Raw genomic sequence first — 18,760 nt, 5'->3', positions numbered from 1 at the left:
AATGCAAAATCTGGACTAATCATTTGCATACTTGTCTATGACAGAAAAGGTTAAATTTTAAAATCCATACTGTCCCAAATTCTGTAGCATGCAGGATGGCCTTCAGGGGCAGGTAAGCATGGGCAGGCACAGGTGAAAAGGAAAGGGTGCCTTTCCCGCGCACACCATTTCTGCTCTGCCCTGAATTATTGGGCAACAGAATTTGTTTTCTGTAACAACCTCCCTCATTTCTCATCAATTAGAGCCACACAGCAAATTCTCCTAAGAAGCATTCTTATCTGAACCAACTAGGGCATCAAGAAACCAAAATCTCATGTTAGCCTGGCATGCACCTTCAGAAGGGCCCCAAGCCAAACTTCCATTCCTTGGAGTCTGGCACAAAAACATCACCTCCGTGCAGCTCTGACCCCAGAGCCATGCATAGTGCAGCCTCACAGGGGGAGTGGGAAGCCCCAGGTTCACTGTACCTTGACAGCTCAGGGAAGGCTCGGACTGAGTTTTGCTCAGACGAACTGGAAAAGGCAGGCAATGAGAGAGTGAGGTCCAGCTTTGAGATATGTGGCAGTCCCTGACCCAGGCCTTGTCCCTCACAAGCCTCAGAGGGGGCCTGTCCTGCTGCAGCAGTGAGGTCTCTTGCTGGGTCAGCTTGCCTCTCTGGGCTGGCCCTCTCGGGGCCGCAGCTGCATAGCCTGCTAAGCACCGCAGAGGACGCAGGTGGCAGCAGAGCCCTTGGTTTTATCAAGATGTCCCCACCGGGGATTCCAGGGGAGGGCAGGCCTCTGCCTAGCAATGCCTCACCTCCTGCCAGCTGCCCTTCTGTTCTCCAGCAGTAGTAGGGCTCAGGAGTGGATGTCTGTCCCCTCCAAGTGCATACCAAGAGGAGTGAAAGCAAGGGCTCCTCCAGCAGCACCCAGCAGGCCTGCCCAGGGCGGTTGTAGGGGAGAAAGGGAGCCTCGGGGATGGCCTCTGGACAAGTTTCTTTTCTTTTCAAGTATTAGACAGTGAGCAGGAGGCAGGCATTTGGCAGGGATGGTAATCAAATGTCACAGCTGGCATGGCACAGGCATGGTCCAGACGAAATGGGTGCTGGCCACAAGGCTGGAGCAGAGCTCCCATGGTGGGGAAGCTCATGGTGCCTTGGGGGTGGGGTGGAAAGGGCCAAAATGTCCAAAGGAGTAGAGAGGGGAACTTGGAGGTTTGGGAGCAGCTAGTTCCAATCAAGGGCAGAAGTGCTTCCAAATCTGAACGGCCAAGCTGACCGCACCAGCATGTTCTGCTCTGTCCCATATGAGGATCAGAAGAGATGCTCTGGGCCCCTGACCACATGAACACTTCAGCTCCTACATTCCCAGTGACCATGGGCTATCCTGGATCCTCTCCTTCACAGACAGGCAGGTTTTATATCACTTCTCCCAAGTGCCAGGTTCAACATCTACCTTTCAAGATACATCCAAGTGGTGGCATGTAACAGAAACACTTGTAAGCCTTTTTATTTCAGATACCTGAATGTGAAACAGTTTTCCTTTTTCTTTTTATCTTAACAAATGGAAGCTGTTTCCAAAGAGTCATGTAAACCAAATTTAAATAGCGCTGATATACTCAGTGCCACCAGGCCTTTGCAGCAATGCTGAGAGTATTTCTGTCTGTGTTTTAAAAAAGACACTGGATAAAACACAAGATGCATTATTCTCAAATGTCAGAGTACTTTTTTTGAAGAAATAAATAGTCCATGTATCTTATACTCAATTGAGCCAAAACCTTCTCTTGAATGTCAAATCAGATCTAGATGCCAGATACCCAGGAAGAAAAGGGCGGACTTGGCGGGGAGAGGAAGGCTGGACAGAGATTCCACTATGATCATGGATTTCACAATAAACTTGGTATTAAGAAAAAATATTGCCAGGCGCAGTGGCTCAGGCCTGTAATCCCAGCATTTTGGGAGGCCAATGCAGGCGGATCACCTGAGGTCAGGAGTTCGAGACCAGCCTGGCCAATGTGGTGAAACTCCGTCTCTACTAAAAATACAAAAATTAGCCAGGCATGGTGGGAGGTGCCTGTAATCTCAGCTACTCAGGAGGCTGAGGCAGGAGAATCACTTGAACCTGGGAGGTGGAGGTTGCAGTGAGCCAATATCGCACCTTTGCCCTACAGCCTGGGCTATAAGAGTGAAACTACATCTCAAAAAAAAAAAAAAAGAAAAAATACATTTTTGTTGGAAAAAATTAGAAAAAGGCATAGAAAAACAGGAAAAACTTGGAATATGTACATATTTTTTAAACTCAACCTATTCAGTATTTGTGGAATAATGAAACAGAGACAACAGACATCAAATGAGGCTCATTAGAAGAGAAACTTTTACGAAGTCCATTTTGATCATTCTAAGGTCAAGGAATATAACATTTCCTTTGGCCTGACAGTAGCAGTTAGCACTCTATATCAATCAGAAACGTGTGCTTACACAACCTAACAGTCTCTGCACCAGCAAGGCCTCTGGGCTGCCACTCTCACCAGTGGCTCTAACTGTGGCCTCATACTAAGAGCCAGATTTACACGATGAGCAGAATGACACTGGCAACACGGTGAGGAGGCCTAAGGTGGCCCTAAAGTTACCTTCAGGAATGGATCTCACCCACTGTAATTGTTCAGTTTTAGAGAACAGCTAAATGCATTTCTGCCACTGGTTTTAGACATGAGCAATGTTTGAAACCTGGGAACAGCAGCTAATGGCAACTGAAAAAGAAAATCAAGATAATTTTTTTTTTTTTTTTTTTTTTAAAGAGACAGGGTCTCACTCTGTCACCTAGGCTGAGGGCAATGGTGCGATCATAGCTCAGTGCAGCTTCAACCTCCTGGGTTCAACCAATCCTCCAGCCTCAGCCTCTCCAGTAGATAGGACTACAGCAATGGGGACGCACCACCACGTCTGGCTAATTTTTAAATTTTTTTGTAGAGATAGGGTCTCACTATTTTGTCCAGGCTGGTCTTGAACTCCTGAGCTCAAGCCATCCTCCTGCCTCAGACTCTCAAAGTGCCAGGATTACAAGTGTGAGCCACCAACCCACAAGAAAGTATTATAGATGGTTTGTAGTAGTTACTTCAGAGCATAAGCTCTAATCTCGCCTCACTTTTTCCCCTTTTACTTATGTCATAGAAGTTTGCAGGGAGACAAAAGATAAAGGACATGTTCAGGGCTGGCAGAAAGGAGGCACAGCTCAATCCAGAGGAATGAAAACAGGCCAAATTCCTTTTTTGCCTACTTCAACTTGACTTGCCTGGAACTTCATGTACCCATCTCTCCCTGGCGCTACCGAGAGTGCTGAGGAGAGCCAACAGGGGACATGTGCACGCCGCGCATCCGTGTGATTATGGGCAGGTGCGTGAGATGCAGCGGGGCCTCACCTCTTCTGTTGTCCCACGCATAGAGCTCCTTTATCCCGAGCTCATTCAGGGACTTGGACAGCTCCAGCTCCTCTCCGGCAATGTTGTCCCTGAGGAGAACCACGTGCTCTGGGCTGACCTCACACTTTGCACAAATGACTGGGAGAATATTCTGGAGAGGAACCTCAGGGCTCACACGCACAACAGCTTTTTGTGTCCGCAGGTAATTCACGACCAAACGCACAGATTTCTGGAAGAACACACAGGCAGAAAGAATTCAGTAAGATATCCTCCCACAAGCCTTCAACTCTTGTGTCAATTCGACAGCTGGGTGTGGCAGGATTGTGTGTAGCCTGAATCCTTCTTCCACAAATTGAGTGAGTCATGGGGGAAAACAGCATAATGAATATTGAAAAACAAATGTCTAGAATAATAAATTTGGCTTAGAATCTCTTGCTAGTGAACAAACCGCTAACAACACAGTGAAATAAACATCAGGGAAGACTCTACATTTAAAATCCAACACGTATACTTTACTGTCTTCCAAGGGTTCTGGCCAGATGTGAACACATGGCACTTATATGCATTTTCTAAAGAAAATAGTTTGGAAGTAGTATGAATAATTTAAAGAAAAACCCTCCAAAAACATGACATCAAAGTTTTAAGGAGTCAAAATCTCCACATAAATATAGGAATATCTATATATGTACACATACATATATAAATACATATATACTGTATATATGTACTATATACACACATATATGAAACATATACAGTGTGTACACAGACCTACATGTATTTATATATACATACTACACACACGTATTTAAGCTAGAAATGTATTTTAAAAAATACCAGGCATATAATAATCAGGAAGAAAAACACTCAGTTGACTAATGCTAATTCTAAATGACTGCAGATAAAGTGGTAGTCATTTTTCTCCCACTTTTACTGATCATTTTTCTTCCACTTTTACTGATCACCCTAATTGTGCTAAGACACTGCAGAGCTCGACACAGTAAATGTAGATTGAACAAAAGAGCAGCAAAGGAAGGCCTCACACTCTCTTCCAGCCTGTGTACCAGGGCCCAGTGGCTGGGATAACAATGCATTTTGGGAGAAAAGATGGAACCTACTGCTCCTTTACTGGTTCTCTCCTGCCCTAACAAGTGGAATCATGCAGATGCCTAGGCTCACCTGCCCTGAGAAGCAGGAAGTCAAGGGAAGACAGAGTATATACAGAGATGCTCTGCCTCAAACACTGTTTACTTGAGGAGTAAGGGGAAATCTCTGGTCAGAGTGTTCTAGAGTAACAATGAGAATGCACTAACCAATCAATCCTAGGAATTAATAGGAGATTAATGTTGGCTGCATTGCCATTTTTAAAAGCAGGAAAATTTAGAAGATCTGCTAAGAATCTGAAAGTAACATTGCTTTTAATTTGGGCTAAAAGATTAATATCAAAGCCTTATTTAAAAGTACAATAAAGCTGGGTATGGTGGCTCAGGCCTGTAATCCCAGCACTTTGGGAGGCTGAGGCGGGTGGATCACCTGAGGTCAGGAGTTCAAGACCAGACTGGCCAACGTGGTGAAACCTTGTCTCTACTAAATACACAAATTAGCCACATGTGGTGGCATGCACCTGTAGTCCCAGCTATTCAGGAGGCTGAGGCAGAAGAACTGCTTGAACCTGGGAGGCAGAGGTAGCAGCCAAGATCACACCACTGCACTCCAGCCTGGGCAACAAGAGTGAAGCTCCATCTCAAAACAACAACAAAAACAATAAAAGTATATAATCAGCTCCTAGAATTAATTTTAATTAATAAACAAAAGCCTGGAATACAGCTATGTATATAAGATATTCTCCAAATGCAATGAATAAATATTTCTGACATCAGTTTTTCAAAACAATTTTTTTCCCTTTTTTTTCTCTTCCTCTGGGAAGATGTTTAAGTCCTCTATGGATACCAGCTGCTGCCTGAGTCAGGAAGAATTCTAGAACTACACTGTCCAATCAGGTAGCCATTAGCTAGTGGCAATTTAAATTTAAAGTTAAAATTAAATTAAAAATTCAGTTTCTCAATCACACCAGCCACATTTCAAGTGTTCAAAAGCTGCACGTGTCGATTAAAATGAAAAAAGAAAAATCTACATGAATATTTTAGATATTTAAGTTATAATAAACATATCAAATTTTTAAAAAAAAGCTGCATGTAGCCAGTGGCTATCATATGAGAAAGTACAGAATTAAAGACCATGTCCCTCTTTGAATGAAGGTCTAATGGATAGCTCCACTGTAGATCAATTCCTCTTCTATAATATATAAAGAAGCAATGTTACAACAATAAACATTATTCAATCCTGTACATTTTGTCTCCTAAAACAAACTCTGTTTAGTGCCTAGCTTTGCCTGGCATGAAAGTAGCAGCCTCAGCCACAGCTCTCTGCACTGTACTTCGATAAGAAGAGCCACACCGGCCCCTACTCAGGACCTGCCACACATTCAGACACAGGTATCTCCATGTAGGTACCTACTAACCTCAGGCACCTTAGGGGGACCAGGCTTAACCTTCTCTTCAGGAACTTTTTCTTTCAGAAACACAGTATGCACATTCAGGGTCCCAATCAAAGTATTTGGCTTAAAACTCAAAGGCTGTTGGGTTTCTGAAGACCGAATTTCAAGGGCGTGGTGGGATGGATTCAGGTGGTTCTGAAGGCAAAGTTCAACCAGTAGGTCCATCATTGCATGGCTGAAAAAAGGAAAACAAATCATGATTATTAGGAATGACTGCACTCTCTCTTTTGCCTGGCTAAATAAGGGTAGAACAAATGAACAAGTGGATGAATGAGCAAATTAGATATGCTTATGAAAAAAGACAACAGAAGCTCATTAATTCCTTCTGCATGGTTGTAGAGCAATATGTTAACATTTTCAGCACTAACAACACTATTGAAAGAGAAAAATCATAATTAATAGCTTGGAAAATAGTTATATTTTTAGTTAAATCCAAGGGTATGTTGAGTTGAATCATCTAAGGTCTGTTAGCACAAATATTTTTCATGCATACAAGACACTAAATTTTCAGTTATTCATAAATATAATGTACCTTTTTGATTTAACTTTTAAGTTCAGGGGTACATGTGCAGGTTTGTTACACAGCTCAACTTGTGTCATGGGGGTTTGTTGTACAGATTATTTTATCAACCAGGTATTAATCCTAGTACCCATTAGTTATTTTTTCTGATCCTTTCCCTCCTCCCACCCTCCATCCTCTGAGAGACCCCAGTGTTTGTTGTTGTTCCCCTCTGTGTGTCCATGTGTTGACATCATTTAGCTCCCACCTATAAGTGAGAACATGCAGTATTTGGTTCTCTGTTGCTGCATTAGTTTGCTAAGGATAATGATCTCTAGCTCCATCCATGTTTTTACAAAGGACATGATCTTGTTTTTTTCTAATGGATATATAGTAGTCCATGGTCTATCTGTACTACATTTTCTTTATCCAATACACTATTGATGGGCCTTTAGGTTGATTCCATGTCTTTGCTATTGTGAATAGTGCTGCAATGAACATACACATGCATGTGTCTTTATGACAGAATGATTTATATTCCTTTGGGTATATACCCAGTAATGGGATTGCTGGGTTGAATGGTAGTTCTGTTTTTAGGTCTTGGAGGAATTGCCACACTGTCTTCCACAATGGTTGAACTAATTTACAATTCCATCAACACTGTATAAGTGTTTCTTTTTCTCTGCAACCTTACCAGCATCTGTTGTTTTTTGACTTTTTCATGATAGCCCTTCTGACTGGTGTAAGATGGTATCTCATTGCGATTTTGATTTGCATTTCTCTAATGATCAGTCATGTTGAGCTTTTTTTCATGTTTGTTGGCCTCATGTATGTCTTCTTTTGAAAAGTGTCTGTTCATGTCCTTTGCCCACTTTTTCTTTTTTTTATTATTATACTTTAAGTTTTAGGGTACATGTGCACAACGTGCAGGTTTTTAATGGGTTTTGTTTATTTTTCTTGTAAATTTGTTTAAGTTCCTTTTAGATGCTGGATATTAGACCTTTGTCAGATGCATAGTTGGAAAACATTTTCTCCTATTTTGTAGGTTATCTGTTTACTCTGTTGATAGTTTCTTTTGCTGCACAGAAGCTCTGTAGTTTAATTAGATTCCATTTGTCAAGTTTTGCTTTTGTTGCAATTGGTTTTGGAGTCTTCGTCATAAAATTTTGACTGTTCCTATGTCCAGAATGGTATTGCCTAGGTTGTCTTCCAGGGTTTTTATAGTTTAGGTTTTAAATTTAAGTCTTTAATCCATCTTGAGTTATCTTCTGTACATGGTATGTGGAAGGGGTCTAGTTTCAATCTTCTGCATATGACTAGCCAGTTCTCCCAGCACCATTTATTGAATAGGGAGTTCTTTCCCCATTGCTTGTTTTTGTCAGCTTCATCAAAGATCAGACAGTTGTAGGTGCGTGATCTTATTTTTGGGTTCTCCATTCTGTTCCATTGCCCCATGTGTCTGTTTTTGTACAAGTAGCATACTGTTTTGGTTACTGTAGCCCTATAGTATAGTTTTAAGTCAAGTAGCATGATGCCTCCAGCTTTGTTCTTTTGCTTAGGATTGCCTTGGCTATTTGGGTTTGTTTTTTGGTTCTTTGTGAATTTTAAAATAGTTTTTTCTAGTTCTGTGAAGAATGTCATTGATAGTTTAATAGGCATAGCATTAAATCTATAAATTGCTTTGGGCAATATGGCCATTTTAAACAATATTGATCCTTCCTTTCCATTTGTTTGTATCATCTCTGATTTCTTTGAGCAGTGTTTTGTAGTTCTCCTTGTAGAAATCTTTCACCTCGCTGGTTAGCTTCACTCCTAGGTATTTTATAATATTTTTGTGGCAATTGTGAATGAGACTGCATTCCTGATTTAGCTCTCAGTTTAACTGTTATTGGTGTATAGGAATGCTAGGGGTTTTTGTACATTGATTTTGTATTCTGAGACTTTGCTGAAATTGTTTACCAGCTTAAGAAGCTTTAGGGCCAAGACTATAGGGTGTTCTAGATATAGGATCATATCGTCTGCAGAGATAGTTTGACTTCCTCTCTTCCTATTTGGATGCCCTTTATTTCTTTTTCTTGCCTGACTGCCCTGGTCAAAATGTCCAGTACTATGTTGAATAGGAGTGGTGAGAGGGGGCATCCTTGTCTTATGCTGGTTTTCAAGGGAAATGCTTCCAGCTTTTGCCCATTGAGTATGATCTTGGCTGTGGGTTTGTCATATATGGCTCTTATTATTTTGAGGTATATTCCTTCAGTACCTAGTTTATTCAGAGTTTTTAACATGAAGGGATGTTGAATTTTATCAAAAGCCTCTTCTGCATCTTTTGAAATAATCATGTGGTGTTTGTCTTTTGTTCTGTTTATGTGATGAAATACATTTATTGATTTGCATATGTGGAACCAACCTTGTATCCCAAGGATAAAGACTACTTGATCGTGGTGGATAAGATTTTTGATGTGCTGCTGGATTCAGTTTGCCAGTATTTTGCTGAGGATTTCTGTGCCGATGTTCACCAAGGATAGTGCCCTGAAGTTTTCTTTTTGTGTGTGGTGTCCCTGTCAGTTTTTGGCATCAGGATGATGTTGGCCTCATAGAATGAGTTAGAGAGGAGTCCTTCCTCCTTATTTATTTATTTATTTATTTATTTATTTATTTATTTGGAACAGTTTCCGCAGTAATAGTACCAGTTCTTCTTTGTATATCTGGTAGAATTCAGCTGTGAATCCGTTTGCTCCTGGGCTTTTTCTTTTCTTTTCTTTTTTGTTGGTAGGCTATTTATTACTGATTCTATTTCCGATCTTGTTACTGGTCTGTTCCGAGATTCAATTTCTTCCTGGTTCAGTCTTGGGAGAGTGTGTGTGTGTCCAGGAATTTATCTATTTCTTCTAGATTTTCTAGTTGACGTGCATAGAAGTGTCCATAATATTTTGATGATTATTTGTATTTCTATGGGGTCAGTGGTGACACCTCACTTGCCATTTCTGATTGTGTTTATATACATCTCCTCTCTTTTCTTCTTTATTAGCCTAGCTAGCAGTCTATTTTATTAATTTTTTCAAAAAAAAAAAACAGCTCCAGGATTCACTGATCCTTTGAATAGTTTTTACTCAATCTCCTTCAGTTCAGCTCTGATTTTGGTTATTTCTTGTCTTCTGCTAGCTTTAGGGTTGGTTTTCTCTTGGTTCTCTAGCTCTTTTAATTGTAGTGTTAGGTTGTTAAACTGAGATCTAACTTTTTGATGCAGGCATTTGCTGCTATAAACTTCTCTCTTAAAACTGCCTTAGCTGTGTCCCAGAGATTCTGGTATGTTGTATTTTTGTTCTCATTAGTTTAAAAGAACTTCTTGATTTCCCCCTTCCTTTCATTATTTAACCGAAAGTAATTCAGGAGCAGATTATTCAATTTCCATGTAATTGTATGGCTTTGATGAATTTATTAGTCTTGATTTCTAATTTGATTGCTCTGTGGTCTGAGAGATTGGTTGTTATTATTTAAGTTCTGCATTTGCTGAAGAGTCTTTTATTTCTGATTATGTGATTGATTTTAGGGTACATGCCACATGGCAATGAAAAAATGTATATTCTGTTGTTTTAGGATGAAAAGTTCTGTAGCTGTCTATCAGGTCCATCTGATCTAGTGCTGAGTTCAGGTCCTGAATATCTGTAATTTTTTGTCTTTATGGTCTAATATTGTCAGTGGGGTGTTAAAGTCTCCCACTATTAATGTGTGGGAGTTTAAGTTTCTTTGAAGGTCATTAAGAAACTGCTTTATGAGTCAGAGTGCTCCTTTGTTATGTGCATATATATTTAAAACAGTTTTGTCTTCTTGTTGAATTTAACCCTTTACCGTTATGTAATGCCTTTGTCTTTTTTTATCTTTGTTGATTTAAAATCTGTTGTGTCTGAAATTAGTATTGCACCTCCTGCTTTCTTCTATTTTCCATTTGCTTGGTAGATTTTTCTCAGTCCCTTTTGTTTTGAGCTTATGTGTGTCACTGCATGTAAGACAGGTTTCTTGAAGATAGCATGCCAGTGGATCTTGGTTCTTTATCCAGCTTACTACTCTGTGCCTTTTAATTGGGGCATTTAGCTCATTTACATTCAAGGTTAGTATTGATACATGTGGATTTGATCCTGTTATCATGATGTTAGCTGGTTATTTTGCAGACTTGTTTCGTGGTTGCTTTATAGTGTCAGTAGTCTGTGTACTTTAGTGTTAGTAGCTGGCAATGGTGTTTCCTTTCTATATTTAGTGCTTGCTTCAGGAGCTCTTGTAAGGTAGGTCTGGAGGTAAGGAATTCCTTCAGCATTTGCTTATTTGAAACGGATCTTATTTCTCCTTTGCTTATGAAGCTTAGTTTGTCCAGATACGAAATTCTGGGTTGGAATTTCTTTTCTTTAAGGATGTTGAATATTGGCCCCCAATCTCTTTCGGCTTGTAGGGTTTCTGCTAAGAGGTCCATTTTTAGTCTTATGGGCTTCCCTTTACAGATGACCTGACTTTTCTCTCTAGCTGCCCTTAACATTTTTTCTTTCATTTTGACCTTGGAGAATCTGATGATTATGTATCTTAGGAGGGATCCTCTTGCGAAGTGTCTTATTGAGATTCTCCGCATTTATGTCTTTTACATTTTCCTAGCAGAATATTTTTATTTATTTAAAGCTAAACTCTCTTTTCCTATGAATTTCCCAAGAAGTTGGGCACAGGTTTTTTTCCTCTGATCTATTCCTTAGTAAGTAACTTGCATAATTCTGGCAGGACATAATTATGGTTTCCAGATGTTACCAAATAAATTGAAAATTGGGAACTCACAGGGCACTGGTAAACACACAGGTGCGAGTGACATCAGTAAGACAGTAGAACTGGAAGTCTCTGGCTCATGTACCCCAACAGAAAAAATGATTTGGCAGCCTGTCATACACAGAAGTTCCTTTGTAAGAGCTTTGGGATCCAGATAGAAGGTTGTGAAACCCTGGTAGAGCCCCAGACTGAGGAGGGATATACTGAGAAATCAGGCCCACAGTCTGCTGGCGGGCTGATAGGCTTTGGTACCAGCTATGGACTGAAAGCATCCCTGTCCTCCTATGAATTCAGCTCCAATCACAAAGGGCTGTGGTGATTCCAAAAGTCCCATCTTCCATTTCCTGAGAGGGGCCATACCCAACCTATCCCCCTAGTAACATGCTCGCTGACCTCAGACCCAACTGCAGATACTGAAGTAGTCATGTGACCTGGCTTCAGCCCCTCTCCACTGTGGCCTGGTGGGAGACATATCTATTCATACCCTTAGTGACGGGTTCCCCAAGCTCACTCCCAACTGCAGACCCTGAAACGGCCAACTTACCTAACTCCAAACTCAGCTTGACTGAGATACCAGAGGCAATAACATCAGTCTGGTGAGCTAGGAGTAGATCCTTACTTGCCAAAACCAGTCTGTAAAGACTGGAGATGTCTGCTCCTTCAAATGCACAGACACACACACGTTTACATGGATCACAAAGCATAAGCTAAACATAACACCATCAAAGTTAACTAACAAAACCCCAGTAACCAACTCCAGAAACGTGGAGATCCATAAATTACCTGAAAAGGAATCCAAAATAGCCATCTTAAAGAAGCTCAATGAGCTTCAGGAGAATACAGATTTTAAAACTAAATGAAATTAGGAAATCAATACATGCACAAAATGAGAAATTTAATAATGAAACAGAAGCATTAAGAAGAAACCAAACAGAAATCTTGGAGCTGAAGAATACAATGATTGAACTGAAAAACCCAATAGACAGCTTCAGCTGAAAACCTGATCGTGTAGGAAAAAGAATCAGTAAATCTGAAGCCTGGCCATTTGAAATTAACCAGTTAGAAGAAAAAAAAAAGAAAAAGTGAAGAAAACCTATGAAACTTACAGAACACCATCAAAGTGGTGGAAAGCCTATTTAAAGAAATAATGGCAAAAATCTTCCCAACTCTACAGAGGGAAATTGACAGAAAGTCCTAAGATCTTCAAATATATTAAACAAAAAGAGCACTACTCTGAAGCACATTATAGTTTGTCTCAAATATTAAGAGTTTTTCAGAAATAAAAGACAAAGAGACAATTCTGAAAGCAGCGAGAGAAAGGTACCTTGTCACACACAAGGGAAACATTGTAAGATTTATCAGCAGAAACCTTGCAGGCCAGGAGACAATGGGATGATATAGCAAAGTACTAGAAGAAAAAAATGTCAACCAAGAATACTTTATCCAGAAAAACTGTAGTTTAAGGATGAAGGAGAGACATGTCTTTCCCTGTCAAAACTAGGAAGTTTGTCACCACTAGACCTGCTGAAGTTAGTTTTTCAAGCTGAAATGAAAAGATGATAAACAGCATCATGAAAGCACATGAAAATATGAATCTCACTGCTAAAGGTAAACACAGAATACTGTAATACTGAAATGGTACACACAAATCTCTTTAAACACTAGTATACAAATTAGAAGGCAAGTTGTCAGAATAAATATAGCCACATAAATTTGCTAATGGAAATACAATACAGAAAAATAAAATGTGACATCAGTTACATAAAGTGTCTGTGGGAGGGGGAAGTAAAGTGTAGAGTGCCTGTATATGATTGAAGTGAAGTGGATATCAGCTTCAAACAGACTGCTGTAACTATAAATTATTCAGTGTAAACTCTATGGTAACCACACACAAATACACACACATGATGTACAGTAGATGCAAAAAAGATTAAGAGAGAAGAATCAAAGTACACTGCTACAATAATCAAACCACAAAGGAAGACACCAAGAGGAGTAAGAGAACTATAATAAAGGTAGAAAACAAATGACAAAATGACAAGAGTAAGTCCTTACCTATTAATAATTATTTGAAATTCAAATGTACTAAACTCTCCAATAAAAAGAAATACTGTAGATGAACAAATAAAATAATAATAATAAACTATATGCTGTCTACAAGAGACTCATTTTAGATTTAAGGACACATAGAGGTTGAAAATAAAGAATGAAGAATGATATTTCATAAAAAAGTTTAAAGAAAGGAGCCGGGCATGGTGGCTCACGCCAGCAATCCCAACACTTTGGGAGGCCGAGGCAGGCAGATCACGATGTCAGGAGTTCGAGACCAGCCTGGCCAACATGGTGAAACCCCATCTCTACTAAAAATACCAAAAATTAGCTGGGCGTGGTGGTGGGCGCCTTTAATCCCTGCTACTCGGGAGGTCAAGGCAGAAGAATTGCTTGAACCCAGGGGACAGAGATTGCAGTAAGCCGAGATGGTGCCACTGCACTCCAGCCTGGGCGACAGAGTAAGACTCTGCCTCAAAAAAAAAAAAAAAAAAGAAAGAAAGAAAGAAAGGAGAGCAGGGGTAGCTATATTGTCATTAAATAAAATAGGGTTTATTAAGTCAAAACTGTCACGTGACAAATGTCATCATATAATGACATAAGGGACAATTCAACAGAAAGATCCAATAGTTATAAATATTAATACTTATACCACCAACATGAAAGCACCTAAATATGTAAAGTAAACACTCATAAATCTGAAGGGAGAAAGAGACAGCAATACCATAATAATACAATAATATGAAGAGACTTCAAAACTTTACTCTCTGTAATGGATAGATCATTCTGGTAGAAAAATCAATCAATAAGAAAATAGAATAACTGAACAACACTATAGACCAAATTGACCTAAGATATATAATGTCCATCTAATATCAGAAGAATACAGATTCTTCTCAAGAGCATATGGAGCATTCTTCAGGGTATATAACAAGTTATGTGTCAAAAGAGGTCTGAAAATTTTAGTAAGATCCAAATCTTCCAAATGCCTTTTCCAGCCATAATGGAATGACATTAGCAATCAATAACAGTATTTTTAAGAATGAAAAAAATACATGGAATTCACCTTCTGTAATATTTTACCCACAGTCTGAAGATATTAAATGGAAAATTTCATAAATGAACAACTCACAAATTTAATCAGTGTGATGAAATCTTGCACCACCCTGCCTCATCCTGCCTGGGACATCAACCATCCCTTTGTCCAATGTATTCACACTATATACTCTACCCGCCTACTAGTCACTTCATAGCCATCTCCGTTATCAGATCGCTTGTCATAGTATTGCAGCGCTTGTGTTTCAGTCACCCTTACTTTACTTAATAATGGCCTCAAACCTCAAGAGTAATGATGCCAAAGAAAAGCCATAAACTGCATCCATTAAGTGCAAAGGTAAAAGTTCTTGACTTAATAAGGAAAGAAAAAAAGTACTCTGAGGTTGCTAAGATCTATGGTAAAAATGAATCTTCTATCCCTAAAATTGTGAAGAAGAAAAAAGATATTTATGCTAGTTTTGCAGTTGTGCCTCAATCTGCAAAAGTTATAGCCACAGTGTATGATAACTATTATAACAATATGGTTACAATTGTTATATTTTATTTTTAAATTGATTCGTTGTCAATCTCTTACTATATCCAATTTATAATTAAATTTTATTATAGATGTGTATGTATAGGAAAAAACATGGTATATATAAACTTTAGTACGATCTGTGGTTTCAAGCATCCACCAGAGGTTTTAGAACAAATCCCCCACAGAGAGGGAGGACTACGGTACATGGAAACTACACAACACAATCTTGAGCAGCCACTGAGTCAAAGGAGAAATCAAAAGGGAATTTAGAAAATATCTTGAGACAAATGAACATGGAAACAAAAGTTGTCAAAACTTATGGGATGGAACAAAACTAATACTAATAGGGAAGTTTATAGCAGTAAGATCCTACATTTAAAAAGAAGGAAGGGCCGGGCACAGTGGCTCACGCCTGTAATCCCAGCACTTTGGGAGGCCGAGGCAGGTGGATCACTTGAGGTCAGGAGTTCGAGACCAGCCTGGCCAACACAGTAAAACCCTGTCTCTACTAAAAATATAAAAATTAGCCGAGCGTGGGATTACGGGCCTGTAATCCCAGCTACTTGGGAGGCTGAGGCAGCAGAATTGCTTGAACCTAGAGGGCAGAGTTTGCAGTGATCCGAGATCGCACCACTGCACTCCAGCCTGGGTGAGAGAGAGAGAGACGCCGTCTGGAAAAATAATAACAACAATAATAATAATAAGGAGGAGGAGGAGGAAGATCTCAAATAAACAACCTAACTTTACACTTCAGGGAACAAGAATAAAAACAAACTGAGCCCAAAGTTAGCATAAGGAAGTTAATAATAAAGATTACAGCAAAGATAATTGAAATAGAGAACACAAAAATTAAAAAAAAAACTCTTGGCTGTATTAAAAAAAGAGAGAAGACTTAAAAACTGAAAGAGGAGCTATTATAACAAATATCTTAGAAATATGAATCCTAAGCCAAAAGAACAAAGCTGGAGGCATCATGCTACCTGACTTCAAACTATACTACAAGGCTACAGTAACCAAAACAGCATGGTACTGGTACCACAACAGAGACATAGATCAATGGAACAGAACAGAGCCCTCAGAAATGATGCCACATATCTACAACTATCTGATCTTTGACAAACCTGACAAAAACAAGAAATGGGGAAAGGATTCCCTATTTAATAAATGGTGCTGGGAAAACTGGCTAGCCATATGTAGAAAGATGAAACTGGATCCCTTCCTTACACCTTATACAAAAATTAATTCAAGTTGGATTAAAGAGTTACATGTTAGACCTAAAACCATTAAAACCCTACAAGAAAACCTAGGCAATACCATTCAGGACATAGGCGTGGGCAAGGACTTCATGTCTAAAACACCAAAAGCAATGGCAACAAAAGCCAAAATTGACAAATGGGATCTCATTAAACTAAAGAGCTTCTGCACAGCAAAAGAAACTACCATCAGAGTGAACAGGCAACCTACAGAATGGGAGAAAATTTTTGCAACCTACTCATCTGACAAAGGGCTAATATCCAGAATCTACAATGAACTCAAACAAATTTACAAGAAAAAAACAAACAACCCCATCAAAAAGTGGGTGAAGGACATGAACAGACACTTCTCAAAAGAAGACATTTATGCAGCCAAAAAACACATGAAAAAATGCTCATCATCACTGGCCATCAGAGAAATGCAAATCAAAACCACAATGAGATACCATCTCACACCAGTTAGAATGGCCATCATTAAAAAGTCAGGAAACAACAGGTGCTGGAGAGGATGTGGAGAAATAGGAACACTGTTACACTGTTGGTGGGACTGTAAACTAGTTCAACCATTGTGGAAGTCAGTGTGGCGATTCCTCAGGGATCTAGAACTAGAAATACCATTTGACCCAGCCATCCCATTACTGGGTATATACCCAAAGGACTATAAATCATGCTGCTATAAAGACACATGCACACGTATGTTTATTGCGGCACTATTCACAATAGCAAAGAGTTGGAACCAACCCAAATGTCCAACAACGATAGACTGGATTAAGAAAATGTGGCACATATACACCATGGAATACTATGCAGCCATAAAAGATAATGAGTTCATGTCCTTTGTAGGGATATGGATGAAACTGGAAAACATCATTCTCAGTAAACTATCGCAAGGACAAAAAACCAAACACCGCATGTTCTTATTCATAGGTGGGAACTGACAATGAGAACTCATGGACACAGGAAGGGGAACATCACACTCTGGGGACTGTTGTGGGGTGTGGGGAGTGGGGAGGGACAGCATTAGGAGATATACCTAATGCTAAGTGACGAGTTAATGGGTGCAGCAAAACAACATGGCACATGGATACATATGTAACAAACCTGCACATTGTGCACATGTACCCTAAAACCTAAAGTATAATAATAAAAAAAATTCTATATTAAATATACATATATTTACATATTAAAAAAAGAAATATGAATAAAAAAGATCACTAGGCAGTATTACAAAAATACACTAACAAATCGCATAATCCCTAAAAAAAAGAAAAAAATGGATAAATTCCTCGACATGTACCAAAATTGAGTCAAGGAAAAGCAGAAATCCTGAAGAGACCAATATCAAATAAAGAGACTATATTAGCAATTAAATCTCATCACAAACAGAAAAGTCCAGGACTAAATCGATTCAATGATGAACACTATCAAACAGTCAAGGAATAATTGATACTAGTCCTTTTTAAACTCTTCCAAAAAAAAATAGAAAAAGAGGACATATTTCCAAACAAATTTTATGAGGCTAGAATCATGCTGACACCAAAGTCAGACAAAGATCCCAAAATAAAAGAATATTATAGGCTAATATTCCTGACGAACATGGATGCAGAAATCCTCAATAAAATACTAGCATACAAAATTCGACAGCACATTTAAAGGATTATACTCCATAACTAAGTAGGATTTCTCCCTGAGATGCAAGGATGGTTCAACATTTGCAAATTAATCGACACAAGGAAACATAGGAACTACATAATCATCTCAATGGATACAGAAAAAGCATTTGACAAAACTCAATATCCATGCATGCTAAAACTCTCACCAAAAAAGACAGAGAAGGAATTTACTTCAACATTATAAAAACCATATACAAAAAGCTCACAGCTAACATTATAATCAATGGAGAAAAACTGAAAGCTTTCAAGGTCCATACAAAGCAAGGATGTATGCTCTCACAACTTCTATTCAATACAGTACTGGCAGTCCTAGCCAGAGGCATTGGACAAGAGAAATAAATAAAAGGCACATATATCAAAAAATAACTGAAATTATCCCTGGTTACAAGTGATATGATCATACACATAGACAGCTCTGAAAACTCAACAAGAAAAAACTGTTAAAAGTAATAAACAATTTAAGTAAAGTTGCTTAATATAAAGTCACTACAAAAAAATCAGTGGCTTTTTTTTTTTTTTTAAGACAGAGTCTCACTCTGTTGCCAGGCTGGAGTGCATGGTGCTATCTCGGCTCACTGCAACCTCTGCCTCCCAGGTTCAAGTGATTCTGCTGCCTCAGCCTCCCAAGCAGCTGGGACTATAGGCACGCACCACCACACCCAGCTAATTTTTGTATTTTTAGTAGAGACAGGGATTCACCATGTTGGCCAGGATGGTCTCGATCTCTTGACCTCGTGATCCATCCGCCTTGGCCTCCCAATGTGCTGGGATTACAGGCGTGAGGCACCACACCCAGCCAAAAAAATCTGTGGCATTTCTATACATAAACCATTTAAAAAGGAAATTGAGAAAGTAGGAAAATTGCAATAATAAATAATAAAATACTTAGGAATAAACTTAACCAAACAGGTGAAAGATTGGTACACTGAATATTATAATACATTGATGAAAGAAATC

At 39.2% G+C, this 18,760-nt stretch overlaps 1 protein-coding gene across 5 annotated transcripts in view; it reads right to left on the bottom strand.

The window, feature by feature from the left end:
* Nucleotides 1–18,760, bottom strand: part of COBL (cordon-bleu WH2 repeat protein) — a 307,991-nt gene that overhangs the window by 177,906 nt on the left and 111,325 nt on the right. For all 5 annotated transcript variants that reach the window (XM_012496980.2, XM_012496981.2, XM_012496979.2 and 2 more), the window contains exons 3-4: nt 5,921–6,131; nt 3,400–3,628 (exon numbers count right to left, since the gene is read on the bottom strand). In XM_012496980.2, the coding sequence (XP_012352434.1) occupies nt 3,400–3,628; nt 5,921–6,131 (440 nt within the window). The remainder of the gene's footprint in view (nt 1–3,399; nt 3,629–5,920; nt 6,132–18,760) is intronic.

Source organism: Nomascus leucogenys, chromosome 17, assembly GCF_006542625.1.
Source record: "Nomascus leucogenys isolate Asia chromosome 17, Asia_NLE_v1, whole genome shotgun sequence".
Classification (NCBI taxonomy): Eukaryota; Metazoa; Chordata; class Mammalia; order Primates; family Hylobatidae; genus Nomascus; species Nomascus leucogenys.
Note: the sequence above shows the minus strand (reverse complement) of the source record. Positions and strands in the feature narration are given on the sequence as shown.